This window comes from Mastigoproctus giganteus, chromosome 4 (assembly GCF_048544385.1).
Source record: "Mastigoproctus giganteus isolate SK-2022 chromosome 4, ASM4854438v1, whole genome shotgun sequence".
Taxonomy (NCBI): domain Eukaryota; kingdom Metazoa; phylum Arthropoda; class Arachnida; order Uropygi; family Thelyphonidae; genus Mastigoproctus; species Mastigoproctus giganteus.
In genome coordinates, this window is record NC_143578.1 from 71,965,001 (window position 1) to 71,982,068 (window position 17,068).

The 17,068-nt window shown below is 36.1% G+C and overlaps 1 protein-coding gene across 6 annotated transcripts in view; it reads right to left on the minus strand.

Annotated features, from left to right (window-relative positions):
- Positions 1–17,068, minus strand: part of LOC150086828 (optineurin-like) — a 188,780-nt gene that overhangs the window by 64,289 nt on the left and 107,423 nt on the right. For 5 of the 6 annotated variants that reach the window (XM_090371607.1, XM_090371604.1, XM_090371602.1 and 2 more), the window contains 2 exons: positions 12,570–12,793; positions 1,450–1,602 (listed from right to left, as the gene is read on the minus strand). In XM_090371607.1, the coding sequence (XP_090227733.1) occupies positions 1,450–1,602; positions 12,570–12,793 (377 nt within the window). The remainder of the gene's footprint in view (positions 1–1,449; positions 1,603–12,569; positions 12,794–17,068) is intronic. The other variant, XM_090371605.1, reaches the window with a different exon arrangement.

Here is a 17,068-nt window from a genome sequence, read left to right on the forward strand (position 1 = left end):
TTGTCTACAAAGAGTTCTTGCAAGTTGGGGAATAAAAGGGAAGCATCTAAATATGCTGTATGAATGTTTATTTATTCCCATAATAACTTATATGGCAGGAGCATGGAGACACAGAGATAAGCTCTACTGAGTACCACTAAGGCAAACAGAACTTTGTCAAATGATTCCAGATTTGTTAGTGGCTAAAACGAATTTTGAATATGCTGTAAGGAAATAAATCATAGCAACACTAATGGGGGGAATAGAGGTGGGAGAGTTGGAGCATTACTATGCATCAGGATAGCTAGTAAAAAATTTCACAAAATATCTTTACATTATGCCAGGATTGCTGGAATAAAGCAGATCAGGAAAGAGGCACTTACAGATTCATCCTTAAGCTGATAGCATCAATCTTAAGAACAGGCCATAGTGTGTATTTAAGGCCAATGTGGTGACTTTAATAACTGGTCAAACTCAAGGATTCTTGCATTCCTCATATTGTAACTGTTGCACAGCGACCTGCTATTGAGCCCATACAACACGCTGTGCTCTTTGCATAATCTTTTACAGTTTTATCAGTGGAAGGTGGTTCGAAACCATTTTGTGTACATTTTAACCACAGTGGGGCATGAGACAAGCCATTTCAATATGGAAGCAACCAATGCACAAGCTCCCACCATCATGTCCTTTTGAAACTCTGCGATATCTTTAATACATCCCATAACTGTTACTTTATCAGTTTAACTTGTACAACTAGATGCAAATTACCACTGCAACAGCGCAGGAAGCTGTTCGGCTTTTCATATTGCAAGCTATGCAGCACAGTCCATTACAGATGGGGTGTTTATAATTCAGGGATCGCTGTGTGTATGCATGTGTTCACAAACGTTCTCCTATCAGGTCTCCCATTTTTTTTTTTTTTTTTAACTGGTGTTTTCAGTGATGCTTTTTTTTTTTTTCTGGCACCCACTGGTATAGCACTACTTTCAGTGGGTGTGAGATAATGGCCATCCACGGACAGTTAGATAGTAGACCTGGCTCCTTATATAGACACTGGAAAGCAGCTTTCCTGGTCATTGCTGCTTCCTTGTGACTAAGAAGCCAAAACAACACAACCTACATTATTCATACAAAAACAACATTTGGCTTCTTTTTTTAACACTTTTTCTGCAACACACACACACACACTTTTTTTTTTTTTTTTTTTCTTTTTTTACAGCCTGTTGTACCACAGAATATACAAGGCAGAGTTGAACTGTAGTTCCAGATGCTGCCTTACACCCCTTAGACATATACATACTTATAGTATGTATAGCAGTTTTATAAACTGCTAAACACTAAAATAAATAAAAAAAACTGCTACACACCACTATAATATGTATAGCGGTGTGTAGTAGTTTTTTTATTTATTATAAAATCTGCTGTTTGGTATAATTACTCTAAAATGAATATCCTATTATTATAACTCACCTATCTTCCTGTTTGGACACCTGCTCTTGATTTAAAAGAGCTTGTAAATTAATACTCTGATTCTGCATTTGCTGAATAGTTGCTTGATCAACTGCTTGTAGGTTTTCAAACTTCTCCTGATATTCCTTCACAGCTTCTTGTAAGCAGTCACATCTAAAACAAGTATAGGTCAAACTTTTAAACATAATGCTATAAATAAACAACCTTATTCAAATAGATGATTTGCATGAAGTTTAACCAACAGTTTTTAATAAACTTTCACAGGCACCTACAGATATAACAGGCAATGCTAGAAGAGGTTGGCGGGTGTTGTGTATAATTGTTTGTTATTTGGTTTTTAGGAGCATTAGCAACTAAGGCCATATTGCTCCAGGGATATGTGGTGGTCATTTCCTGACCTTTCCGCATCCTCTGTATTTGGTGGTCATGGGCTAGAACCCCGGTCTAATCAAGAAGCATGTGCTTCGCACTGCTGCTCTTGCCCACCTGGCTACGCAGGCACCGTTGTGTATAGTGTTAGTAAACATGGTATATATTTTATAATGGCAGTAAGAAACCTGTGAACATCCAGGTTATCTAGTGCTACTTGAAAATAAATTCTACCAATTAAATATTAAGAACATTAGCTCAAAACATACTTCCAAAAAAATTTAAAAATAAACAATATACCTTTTTCTTCTGAAAAAGGCCATTTCACAGAGTGATTCAAATAAAATAGATAACTGCTCTAATGAGTTTAGATTTGTAAAACTACATGTTTTGAGACAGCTGAGAATAAAATTACAAAAAAATAAACAAATAGTTGCTATACATTATAGTCCAATTTTTAGGAGTTCTTGTCGCTTAAAGTTAAAGCAACAGGAAAAAAGGTTATGTTATATGCATTTTTAGATGTGAATTATTAGATGTGGTCACAAACATGAAAAAAATAATAATTACCATATTTTTTCTGCTAAAACTTTTAGTTATTTGTTTATCTTTAAGCTCCAAGAAGACCTAGCAAAGTAGACTTAACACTGTAGCCAGTACTTATCTATTTATTTTATTATTTTTTTTCCCTTAAAGTTTCACTTCAGCTGTTTCGAAATTCTAGAGCAATGTAGTTTTATAAGTGCAAGCTCACTGGAGCTTACATTATCCATTTTTTATCTACACACACACACACACACACACACACACACACACACACACACACACACACACACACACACACACACTTTACGATCCTTTTTTTTTTTGAAGATTTATACATGTGTGTTTCGATACTTTTCAACACACATATCAGGCATTTTTCTCTAAAGAAAGAACTATATTCTTTTTTATTTTTGTATACCGAGATTTTTTTGAAAAATAAAATTACAAATAGGGGCCTATTATATGGAAAGAATATTATCAATTAAATAAGCCCATACAGTTAAAGGTATGATTAAAACAACAAAAATTAATCAAAATAAGAAACAATTAAAATGTGCTAGATGCTCAGAGTCCATAAAGCTAAACTGGAGTCCAACTTTTAAGCTTCATTTCTTTTGGCTTTCTAAAGATAAATTTTCCCTTGTGCGCAAAGCACAAATGCCGCCAAAAATCTTAGCATGGCCACAAATGCCAGTGAAATTTTATTTTGAGTTATGACCACCAAAAAAATATATTTTTGAAGAACCATGTTTTTTATTGTTTTTGTTAATAAAGAGGAATGCTATGTTTTTTTCTCACAATGATGTAAATAACTTCAGTGGTGTTCATGCCATACACTACTGGCAACTACATTCTAGAAATAAAAAGGACAGAACCAAAAAATATGAACAGCATATAACTTAGAATATATAACCTACAGTTTGTTTATTTTAAACATATGTGCCTCCAATGGTCATTCCAGGTACGCAAATGCTGGTAGACTTCTTACTACCTACTTGAATAAATCTGAATCAATCTAATGCAAAAAAACCTAGCATATAAGTTTGTGCAATGGCATCATGTCTACATGTAGCCAACTACTAAGTAGTTACAAAATGTTATCATTTAAGTATATCTCATATTGTGAATACCTTCGCAAGTTATCATGATATTGAACTACCTCAAATATGTAATGCTTCACCAATGGAGAAGACTACTGTTACTTATTCTTGGTGGATGCCACCACCCAGATGGAACCATTTCAGGACTTATTGGCTCTTCATCATTGGTTGGTATCCGCAACCTGAAAAGGTGCCGCCTGGCTGGTGGTATCTGCCAAGAATAAGTAACAATAGTCTTCTCCATTGGTGAAGCATTAATTATTCGAGGTAGTGCAATATCATGGTAACTCGTTGTGAAGGTATTCACAATATGAGATATACTTAAATGATGCCACTTGGTAACTACTAAATAGTTGGCTATGTGTAGACATGATGACATTACACAAACTTATACGTTAGTTATGTTCTTCATAATCTGAGGCTATTGCCCTAAAAGAATTATGTAATTTTAATTAGTGTACCAGGCATCTCTCATATTAGCATTAGCAAAGGCACATAATGCTAGAAAGCAAGCTTTCTAGCATTATACAGCATCAGCAAAAAAAAAAAAAAAAAAAAAAAACCACTTACCATTTCACTGATCCATTCATTCCAAATGTTTGTCTAGTTCTGCTTTGAATTTATTTAAGCTATCAACTTCCACAACAACAGATGGAAGTTTCTTCCAGCAATCAAGTGCCCACTGGCTAAAGGAAAGCTTCAACACATCAATTCTACAACTGTCTTTCCTCAATTTGAATCTATGCTCCCTCAAGTTTGTAATCTGAGCAAGAGGAAGAATCCCATCAGCATTGAGCCTGCTCAATCCATTTCATGGCCTTATACACCTCAATCAGATCGCCTCGCAGGTGCCTAGTCTCCAGAAATGGAAATTTGCAGAACCTAAGCCTTTCTTCATAAGAGCACACCTTTGTTCCCTTCACCAGTCTTGTTGCCCTTCTCTGTACTCGTTCTAGGAACTCTACATCCTTGCTAAAATGAGGCTTCCAGACCTGTACGCAGTACTCAATACTCAGGGTATGGCCCGATCATTGCTTTATGCAAGGAAATTATCACCTCCTTATCCCTTTTCGCAAAATTCCTGTATGTCATGACCTACTCTGGCTGCCTGTCTGCACTGCTCAGAAAACTTCATGTCTGACTACACAATTACCCCCAGGTCTCTTTCATTCTCCACTACCTTGAGTGTAACACCACCAAGTTGGTACATTTCTCTTGGGTTACTGCTACCCACATGCAGTACTTTACATTTGTCAATGTTAAACTTCAGTTGCCACTTCTCAGCCCATCTACCCAACTTTTCCAGATCATGTTGCAGCAGCATACTGTCATTAACAACCCTGCAAACCTCTGTATCATCTGCAAACTTGGCCATTAGGCCTGATATACCTTCATCAATATCACTGATAAATATACAAAACAACAATGGGCCCTGCACTGAACCCTGGGGGTCTCTGCTAATAATTAGCAGAGTCCCCCAGGGTTCGGTGCTCAGCCACGTAGAGCAGTGTCCACTGATTACCACCCTCTGTCTTCTCCCACTCAACCATCCTTTGTAGCAACTTGCCCTTATTGTCATACTGCTCCAATTTGTACAGTAGTCTTCCATGTGCAAAAGTATCAAAAGCTTTCCTGAAACCCAGGTATATGATATCAAAATTATTTTTTGCATCCAGTTCCTTTATGACCACATCACAGTATCCAATCAAATTGGTCAGACAAGACTTCCCCTTGACAAACCCATGCTTTGTCTGAATTATTACTGATGTCTTGTCTAGATGATCCTGCAATACTTCTTTAACCAGCGACTCCATTATTTTCCCTGGAACAGAAGTCAAACTAACAGGTCTGTAATTACTCGTGTCACCCTTTGTGAATTGGAGATACATTTGCACATCTCCAGTCTGTGGAGATTTCCCCCGAGTCCAAGGATGCTCTCATAATTATAGCTAAGGGTTTGCTTACTTCCTTTGCCACCTCCTTTAATATAACTGGATAGATCCCATCTAACTTAGGTGCCTTTCTTATGTTTAATTTCAACAGTTTCTCCTCCACTTTGCTCTCAGTTATTACAAAATAATTTAAATCCCTGTTAGAGTTTGATAAACATCTGGCCCTCTCATCCTTGAATAACTCTTCATGTATGAATGTAGATGCAAAATACTCATTTAGTTCAGCAGCTATCTAAGAATAATCATCTACAGTCAAACCACAGATATCAAGTGGACCATTCTGATTCATCCCCTTCCTTTTAGTGTTTATATAAGTAAAGAAATCTTTGCTGTTTTTCTTTGCATCCTTTGTCAAAGATTTTTCATAATCTGCCTTCGCTTACCTAACCTCCTTTATCACTTGATTAAAGACTAGCTTGGATCTACCATAGGCTCATTGTCAGCCTATGGTAGATCCAAGCTAGTCTTTAATCAAGTGATAAAGGAGGTTAAGTAAGCGAAGGCAGATTATGAAAAATCTTTGACAAAGGATGCAAAGAAAAACAGCAAAGATTTCTTTACTTATATAAACTCTAAAAGGAAGGGGATGAATCAGAATGGTCCACTTTATATCTGTGGTTTGACTGTAGATGATTATTCTTAGATAGCTGCTGAACTAAATGAGTATTTTGCATCTACATTCATACATGAAGAGTTATTCAAGGATGAGAGGGCCAGATGTTTATCAAACTCTAACATGGATTTAAATTATTTTGTAATAACTGAGAGCCTGACAATTTATGTGCATCCCATGCATTTTTCTTCTCTGCCACGAGTCTCGTTAGTTCTTCTGACATCCATTTGGGACTAAACCTAGAGCAGTATTTCTTAGTTGGAACAAAAAGCCTAGTAGCTTCCAAAATTACTTCCTTGAATGCTTCCCATTTAGAATTTGCTGTTGGCAACATCATCAGCCGGTCCCACTGTATAGAATCTAAAAAATCTGAAACCACTGTAGTTGCCTTTACGAAAGCAAAAACCCTTCCCTTTACCCCTGATATTAGCTACATATTTAAGTAAATCCCACATCAGTACTCTGTGATCACTGCTACCTAGTGGTTTCCTTTATCTGTAAATTCTTAATGCATGAATAATCATTGCTGATAATCAGATCAAGTGTTACTCTCTCTTGTTGCCTCTCCAATGCTGCTGTAGAAAACAAACATCCAATAAATCCACAAAAGCCTTGCTAGTGTGCTGGTGACCAACCCACAAGTTAGTCTATATCTGGGAAGTTAAAATCCCCCATTATGAGAAACACTGATTTACTGGTCCACTGTATTTCTCTGTATAATTGTTCTTTGTACTCATTCGAGTCATTAGGCCTATAACACACTCCTACTCTTATTTTTTCTTTTGCAGTGCTTATGTCACACCAAACTGACTCAACATTGCGCTGTCCATCTATGTCAACCGGATAAACTTCCTTCGATTTTGTGTTTTTTAACTAACAGCATACCCCTACCCCTTTCCTATCCTGTCTATACTTTCTATACACATTGTACTCCACAAATTCCAATTCTGCATCCCTTATATCTGATTGATTGGCACCACATCTCTTATATCCCAACAATATCTGCCTTGGATCTTAAGCAGCACTTCAAATTCATCAAATTTATTTACTATACTCCTAGCATTGGTGTACATGCAAGTATACATGCACCTGTTCTTACTCTTAGTTACTGTAACACAGCCCATGTATTTACTTGTTTCATGATTCCCAGCAGTTCAAGAATCATTTCCACCTCTGCCTGCAGATACTGTTAATCTATTAGTTTGTGAATACCCCCAAGCTAGAGGTTTTCCAACCCACCTAACATTGCCTCATAGCATCAGCAAATATTCTTGCACCCCTTCTATTTAAGTACATAAGTACACCCCTTCTATGTATCCCATCCTTGTAGAAGCAATCTCTTCTGTTAACAAGCACAGACTACACTGAGAAAAATATTGTGGAGTTATACTTCACAACCGGGTTGTCATGATTGCAACACCAGAGTACCTGCCTGCCCACTGACAAAGAGCCAATAAGCTTTGAAATGGTGCCGTCTGGGTGGTGGTATCCGCCCAGAATAAGTAACAGTAGTCTTCTTCATTGGTGAAGCATTACTTATAGTGAAATATCGTGGTAACTCAGTGTGAAGGTATTCAACATATGAGATATACTTAAATGATGCCATTTGTAACTACTTAGTAGTTGGCTACTTGTAGACAAGATTCCATTGCAGAAACTCATGTTAGTTAACTTCTTTGTAACCTGAGGCTATTGCCCTAAACAAATTATGTAAAAAAGGGGATTAATCTGATTGGTCCACTTGACATCAATGGTTCCACTGTTGATGATCCTGCTCAGATAGCAAACAAACTGAATGAGTATTTTGCATCTACATTCACATATGAGAAGTGAAGGTTTGAAAATGCCAGAAGGTTTTCAAATTGTAGCAGGGTGCTTAATGATTTTGTAATAACTGAGAGCAAAGTGGAGGAGAAATCGTTGAAGTTAAACATAAGAAAGGCACCCGGGGTGGATGAAATCTATCCAGTCATATTAAAGGAGGCGGCAAAGCAACTAAGCAAACCCTTAGCCATAATTATGAGAGCATCCTTGGACTCAGGGGAGAGTGCCTCCTTAGCCAGGTGGGAAGGAGCAGCAGTGCGTAGCACACGCTTCTTGATTAGACCAGGGTTCGAGCCTGTCACCACCAAATACGGAGGATGCTTGTTTTTGGTTTTTTTTTAGGAGCATTAGCAACTAAGGCCATATTGCTCCGAGAATATGCGGTGGTCATTCCTTGACCTTTCCACATCCTCCGTATTTGGTGGTGACGGGCTCGAACCCCGGTCTAATCAAGAAGCGACGGAGGATGCGGAAAGGTCATTCAGGGAATGACCACTGCATATCCCGGAGCAATATGGCCTTAGTTGCTAATGCTCCTAAAAACCAAATAACAAACAAACAAACAACTCAGAGGAGAGTTGATTTGCACATCCCCATGGACTGCAGATGTGCAAATGTATCCCCAATTCACAAAGGGGGATTTAAGGGTGACAAGTAATTACACACCAGTTAGTATAACTTCTGTTCCGGGTAAAATAATGGAGTCATTGGTTAAAGATGCATTGCAGGATCATCTAGACAAGACTGCAGCAATAATTCAGACACAGCAAGGGTTTGTTAAGGGAAAGTCTTGTCTGACAAATTTGATTGGTTATTATGATGTGGTTACAAAGGAACTGGATGCAAAAAATAATTTTGATATCATATACTTGGATTTCAGAAAAGCTTTTGACACTGTTGTGCATGGAAGACTACTATACAAATTGGAGCCGAATGGTATTAAGGGTAAATTGCTCCAATGGATAAAAGGATGGTTGAGTGGGAGAAAACAGAGTGGTAATCAATGGGTGCTGCTCTTCGTGGACTAATGTTATTAGTGGAGTCCCACAGGGTTCGGTGTTGGGTCCACTCTTGTTTTGTATATTTATCAATGATATTGATGAAGGTATATCAGGCTTAGTGTCGAAGTTTGCAGATGATACAAAGGTTGGCATGGTTGTTAATGACAGTAATGGCAGTGTGCTACTGCAAGAGGATCTAGAAAATTTAGGCAGATGGGCTGAGAAGTGGCAACTGAAGTTTAACCTTGACAAATGCAAAGTACTGCATATGGGTAGAAGTAACCCCAGAGAAACGTACCAACTGTGTGGTACTACACTTAAGGTGGTAGAAAATGAAAAAGACCTGGGAGTAATTGTGCAGTCAGATATGAAGTTTTCTGAGCAATGCAGACAGGCTGCCAGGACAGATCATGGGGTTTTGTCAATGATATATAGGAATTTTGCTAGCAGGGAAAAGGAGGCGATTGTCCCTCTGTATAAGGCAATGGTCAGGCTACATCTTGAGTACTGTGTACAGGTCTAGAGGCCTCATTTTAGGAAGGATGTAGATTTGTTTGAGCGTGTACAGAGAAGGGCAACAAGATTGGTGAGGGGAATGAACGGGCCCTCTTACCAAGAGAGGCTTAAGTTCTGCAGATTGCAGGGGCTGGAGACTAGGAACCTGTGAGGTGATCTGATTGAGGTGTATAAAGCCTTGAATGGGTTGAGCATGCTGAATTCTGATGGGATTCTTCCACTTGTTCAGATTACAAACCTAATGGGGCATAAATTCAAATTGAGGAAAGACAGAGGTAGAATAGATGTGTGGAAATTTGCCTTTAGCCAGCGGGTGGTTAATTGCTGGAACAAACTTCCATCTGTTGTTGTCGAAGTTGATAGGTTAAATAAATTTAAGGAGGAACTGGACAAACATTTAGAGGTATTTGTTTTGTAATTTTTTTTTTTGTCTAATGCTGCATAAGCTCATACACTTGCTTTCTTGCATCACATACCACTACTAATACTACTAATATTCTGTGGTAGGGCAGATCTGAGATTTGTACAGAGTGAGTGGCTGTTTAGAAGAAATGTAACACCAAGAACAAAAGATATGAGTGTGGTAATCTTCAAATCATTATGAAAACAAATCTGAAATATATTCAAGAAAAATGTAAACATTAGTCAAACATGAACATGTACTGAGAGGTAGCACTGAGGACAGACTACACTGGTTACCAAACTGTGCAGTGTGTCGTAGCACAACAAGGTGCCAGGACCTTGTTGTTCGATGACCTTGTTCAGTGTGCCAGAGGGTTAGAAAAAATGCCACTGAGTTAGTAGGCAATCACTCTTTAGGTGTCATGAATATCAAGCCCTTTAGCTCCTTTAGCTTTTGTCACTCAACTTGATGTTGTTATTTTGGTTTTTAGGAGCATTAGCAACTAAGGCCATATTGCTCCGGGGATATGCGGTGGTCATTCCCTGACCTTTCCACATCCTTCGTATTTGGTGGGAAAGGGCTCGAACCCAGTGCATAGCACACGCAAGAAGCGTGCGCTACGCACTGTTGCTCCTGCCCACCTGGCTACGGAGGTGCCACACACTCACTCAACTTGAGTGACAAAAGTTTTGGAATTGGGATAGAGTGCAAACATGACAATTATTGCTCCCCTCCTCCACTAGAGGAGGTGGGGAGCAATAATTGTCATGTTTGGTTAAGGAGATGACTGAATCACACACATATATAAGAAAAACATGAATTGTAAAATTTTAATATACAAATATAAAACTGTGCCATCTTAAATCAATGGTTTGGGAGGGATTACTATAACTGCTGGAAGAATGGCCTTAACAAATATCAGTTAAAAAAAAAAGATGAAGCTCCCATGTGTGTGTGTGTGTGTGTGTGTGTGTAACACCATACAAATAAATTAGAATGAGAGTTAAAAATAAAATAATGCCAGTAGTATGGCAAGCCAAGAGCGAAAATAGTCGAAATGACTATTTTCGCTCTTGTCTTGCCATACTGCTGGCATTATTTTATTTTTAACTCTCATTCTAATTTATTTGTATGGTTATATTTCAAGCATCATGTAGAGGAATATGCTCTTTGCTGCCTCTGATGTTTGCTGTACCTTTTTATTTTATTTTTTGTCATGAAAGATTCAGTTTCCAACTATTTTAAACATTATTCAAATATATATATATATATACATATATATAGTATATTGTATGTAGAAAGTGTGAAGAAGATTTTGGTTTAAACCTATTGAATATACGGTATACACTGTGAGCTCGACTAAAAGGATAATGAATGTAGGGATATATGGTATGAAAAAGAAGAAGAAATAGACAGGAAATTAAAAATAATTTGGCAATCAATGTTTCTTCCTTTTCGTACAGTCACATTCCACCCTCCGTGATGAATTAGCTTCTTAATACAATTATTCTTTACTATATATATATATATATATATATATATTTTTTTTTTTTTTTTTGAATACTCCATAGCCAATAAAATTCTAATATCTTAATAAAATAAAATCTAAACGAGAGTAAAATTTGGCTCATAGGCCATAACTGAGTACCATATTAGAAAACAATAATGAAACAATTTCGAAAATATTAAGCAAAATATTTTATTCAACTTATATAGGGCAGCACACAAAATACTGATACAGTTAAATGTTTCCTAAGAAACTCTATTCATTAATTGTTACAAACATTATGAATTTTCATGCTCAGATTGGATAACACTGTTAATTTACCACATATTCAACATGTCCTCCATTTTGACAAACAAGTTCCTGAAGGAATATACCAATATCTGCGTGATGGCAAATGCCTTCATCAATTTCATGATACATCTGAACAACTATGGCTCACAATCACACAAGGGTCAGGTTTCCTGTGGAACAACTTCACTTTCAAGAAAACACCAACGAAAAGTCACAAAAAGACCAAAAAAAAAAAGTGTGCAAAAAAACTAACACAACATCAGTTATATATGGTATAGCACCATATCACATAAACTACTTGATGTTCATAGGAAGCTTAGCACCCGTGACTTGTGGTAAAAAATTATGCAGGTACTGCTTGAAGAGGAGTCCAATTAAACTCCGACTCATTTTCAGAAAGTTTATACAGCGTGCTGTGATCGTGTGGAAACATTTTTATATCCAAATTAAGCTTTCATTGCACAAAATGTTGATATATTCGAAGTTCACAAGCTGCATTTTTGTAAACTTGATTATATGTAACCTGGAGAGTTTCAGTATTTTCTGGAGAAAAACATGGGCTGCATAAGGTTTTCATTCCTTTATACTTCTCTTTAGATTGCTGAGTTAAATTGAAGAAATGGGTTTCTTTCTGGTGTTAATGAGCTTAAAAAAAGGTCATTTGTGCCTTGTTTGATTGTGAGGCTTGACTTTTCTAAAATTTTACTTAAATACAGGATCTTACGGGATTCATGAGCACGTATAAGTTTCTAGTGGGGTAAAGTGCTGTGATTTATTGTTGATGTTTATAGCAAATTTTCCAGAAACTATGCAGACTACCACCAACTTTAAATAAAATTCAACTAATGGTTCAGAAACAGATGATAATATGAATGTGTCAGCATTTCATGTGCTGCCTTGTATGACTGACTAATTATTTTGAACTGACTAATTATTTTCCACTGGGGTAAAATTTCAATACTTCAAGACAGAACATGATTATACTGTATACATATTACCGTTCTTTATACTTCTGGATATAGGACGTTGATATCTGAAGCTGCTCCTGAAGTATGTGTAATTCTTCTTTGAAATTATCTTCTTGCTCCTCCACAGTACTAGTAAATTTATCCTGTTTTTGTAGCTGTTGGGATTCTGATGAACACAAAGAAGAAAGTAACTGCTGTTCAAGTTTCTTAATCACTGTATCCTTTTCTGCAACCTGATTTCTTAAATAGGCTACCTATTATAATTTTAAAACATATAACTCTTAATTTAAAAATGACTGTAATGTAACACTCTTATTTCACTTTAATTTATAAAATTTCAAGATGTTATATACAAAATGCAAATAATATTGCAATTTATTGTTTATAGTTTTTGAAAACGTTTCTAGAGACATTGCTACATAAATACAGCCAACCTGATCCCCTGCAAAAATTATTTATTGACAGACGTGTAATAAACTCCTAATTCTTACTGCATTCCAGGAGTACTGAGTGATTTTATTCTTCTAAAAATAGAGTAAGCCTTTACTTTAATGGACTATATAGGAGTAAGGCCTGTCCAGTAAATCCAATTGCCTGTTAAACTCAAAAGAAATAGTCACAAAGTTGCTAGAATGTTATGAAAAAGGGTTGACATAAAAAAAAAAAATTACACGCTGTAATACTGTATTTACTGTATGTAAATGCAGTAAAATACAGTGTTATGCAGTATGTGTGCTCTCACATATCCTTGCTAGAGGTTTGGATGACTCCCAGCCAACGTCTAACATGACAGACAGGGTACGAGGAAGGATGTCAGTTAAACTGTTGGTCTGCTGTATACTACTATAATGTAGGGGTGTTTGAGGTGTTTTATGTTTTTTTCCTTAATGTATCCAAAACTTAATATCTTGCCACAATTTCTATGCGTATTGCTGTTCAACAGTGTTATATGCAAGAATGTAAAGTGTAAAGTTATAATAAATATTAAAAACAAATGACCAACTAGCACTCAGAAACAGTAAATAAGATAAATAAAATTAAGTACTGACAAATTACAATGCAACTGTAAATTGCAATATTCAAGATAAACTTTCTTCACTCTGTAGCAAAGAACAAAAGTAGCTTCAACAAGCTTTCGCAAAAATGCATATTCATCAAGCTGAAGTACCAAAATGTTTATATTTCACAAACCTGACTAAAGTCAAAGATTGTTATGAATGTATCCTTGAATGTTGCTGAATTTTTTCCCTTTTAATTATTTTAAAGAAAAGCTAGGTATCATCATCACACCTACAATTCTATATAGAAAAGAGCATTCCACCAACCATGTTAAACCAAGCTGTACTGAGTAACATGCAATTTTAAATTATGAAAAATTACTTTTCTTCAGGAAACAAAGCATAATTTCTTCTCTGAACAGTTCATGAATTATTTTAAACACTTTGAAATTAATCATGCACACAACAGTTAAACAATCTTCTGATCACTGACACTTAACCTGAAAATAATACAAAAAAATCCAAAAGTAAAGACACAAACTCAATATTATAATAACACTTATATTCCATCCATAACTTCTAGAAGACCTCTCTTGTATTTTTTAGCATTCCAAATTTCTCCACACAACATATTCAGTTCTATCATATGCTTTAAAATTAGTGTGCTGTACTTATTTCAGGTGATATAAAAGCTCAGCTGTACACATATTTTAGACTGCTATTATGTGAGAATATGTAGTGAAATAATATTTGAAATTCTTATGTGTAAAAAGGGATAATTACAACAAAATGTTAATGTACTCAATTTAAGTTGCATTCAGAAAGCTTTGTAAACTTACATAGATATGCTTTGAGTACATGGCTGGCACACAACCCAGAATCTTCACAGATTTTTTATAGCTATAAAATAATAGTTATATGTTTTCCAATTAATATAATAGTTATAATTTTCCAAATAAAATAAATTAATGATGCAGATCTAAACCAAAGATCATACTAGAGCCATGTTAAAATTCCCACATACAGAAACTCCCCGACTTACGTAATACTCAACTTACACAAATTCAACTTTACGCAAGTTTTTTCCAGCCAGTGCAAACTGAAAAAAAAAAAAAAAAAAAAAAAAAAATGAAAACGTATTTTGCATCTGTAGGGATAAATGGAGGTATTGTGAAAATATTGTAATGTGAACCCAACAACACATCCAAGTCCTTGGAAGTTGAAAGTTTCGCTATATTACTAAGCTATTTATCTCTCTAAAAGGTCATATGGAAATTGCACTACAATTTCATTGTTATCATATGTTCTGTTATAAGAATCAATTTTGAATGCCTTTGTGATATTTTTCTAAAACACATTTCTGGAGGTAACTACCATAAAACAATAAAAACAATTTGCACTTTCTGGTTTATTGGGCTTTTCTGTTAGCACAATCTATTATAAACAGGTAGTAAACTCAATCTTATTGCATTTGCGATAATACCGATAACTGGAATTCTGTGGGTTTTTACGTTATGGTATTATGGTGAAACGAGTTCTCCTTCACTGAATCTTCAATCTTATAAAAAACAAATAAATTTTCAGAATCTTCTCTTCATTTCTATTTACTTATTACAATGGTGAAGGGAAAGGGACCAACGGAAAGCGCAATTGCTGGCAGTGCCAGGAAACGAAACAAAATTGATTTAGAAATGAAGATGAAAATGATTAAGAAGTACGAAGCAGGACAAAGTCTGTCATCTATTGCAAGGTCTCGCTGCTTCAACAGTGAATATTATTTTAAAGGACAGTGAGCATATAAAAGAACATGTCAAAGGATAAATGCAATTAAGATCAACAGTGATCACAAAATAGCGTTCAGGTGCTATATCTAAGATGGAAAAGCTATTAATAATATGAATAGAAAATCAGATTCAGAAGTGAGTGCCCCTGAGTCCAACGGCCATTCAAGCAAAAGCAAGAAGTACTTCTGAAGATATTAAGGATAAGTATGGCGAACCCCAAGCCAAATTTGTGGCAAGCAACAGGTGGTTTAACAGGTTCAAGCATCATGCTGGTTTCTAAAACATTAAAGTATGCGGTGAGTGAAGTCACCAGTGCCAATTCTGCAGCTGCAGAGAAATTGTGATGTGTTGGAAAAAATTATTGATGAAAGCGGCTATTCAATGCAGCAATTTTTTAACATTCACGAGACTGCTCTGTATTGGAAAAAAATTGCCAGATCGAACATACATTGCCAAAGAGGAAAATACAATGCCAGGTTTCAAGGCTTCAAAAGATAGGGCCATGCTCTTGCTTGAGGCTAATGCAGCGGGAGATTACAGATTAATACCACTGCTTGTGTACCATTCTGGAAATTCTCATGCATTAAAGGGCATCAATAAAGCCACCCTACCCGTGTTTCCGATCGAACCAGAGAGCGTGGTAACAATATCTCTCTTTGAGGATTGGTTTAAATGTTGCTTCATTCCCAAGTTTGAAAAATATTGTAAAGACAACTACATTCCTTTCAAGATTTTGCTTCTATTAGGTAATGCTGCTGGACATCCTACATATCTAGATGATTTCAATTCGAACATGAAAGTTATATTTCTACCACCAAAAATGACATCACTCATCCAACCCATGGATCAGGGTGTTATTTCGAATTTAAACGCATACTATTTACACATAACATTTGCTCAGGCATTGTCAGCAGTAGACAGAGAAAAATTTTACACTAAGAAACTAAGTTTCTTAGTGTAAAATTTAAACACTAAGAATGATAAGAAACTTTTGGAAATCTTACAATATTTACCACGCCATCTTAAACATTAATAAGGTCTGAGCAGAAATTACTAAAAGTTGTTTAAATCGCGCATAGAAGAAAATATGCCCATGGCACGGTAAAAGGCTTCGAAGGATTTGAAAAAGACGAATCATATAAAGAGGTTACAAACAAGATTGTAAAGGTTGCAGAGCTACTTCAGTTGGAGGTTGTTGCCAAAGATGTAGAGGAGTTAACAGAGGAAGAAGAGAAGGAATTATCTAACGAATAACTTACTGACTTGCAGGCAGCGATAGTGAAAGTAGAAAATGCTGACAAAGCTCAAGATGAACAAAATGAGGAGCCAATCACCAGAGAGATGACAATGGCATTTCATGAAATTGCATCGGAAATGGCAAGGTTTGAGAAGATAGATCCTGATAGCGAATGATTCTTAAAAGTTAAGAGGGGTGAATGATATGCTTGCTTGCTACAAAGAAATCTACGGTGAAAAGAAAAAAGCCACCATCCAGTCATCCATTAATATGTTCTTTCCTAAGGTTGAGCAGCTGACCCCTTCTAAATCTCCACAGCCCTCAATGTCCGCAGAGGCATACTTATCAGCTAAAGACCGATTCTCGCAATGATGCACGAGAGGTAAAACTTACTGACGCTAGGCCTGTCCCATCTCTTTTTTTTTTGTAATTTTATAATTTTGAAATTTTTCCTGCACATGAAATAAAAAATTGAACAAATACAATAAATGATTCTAATCACATGTTCGT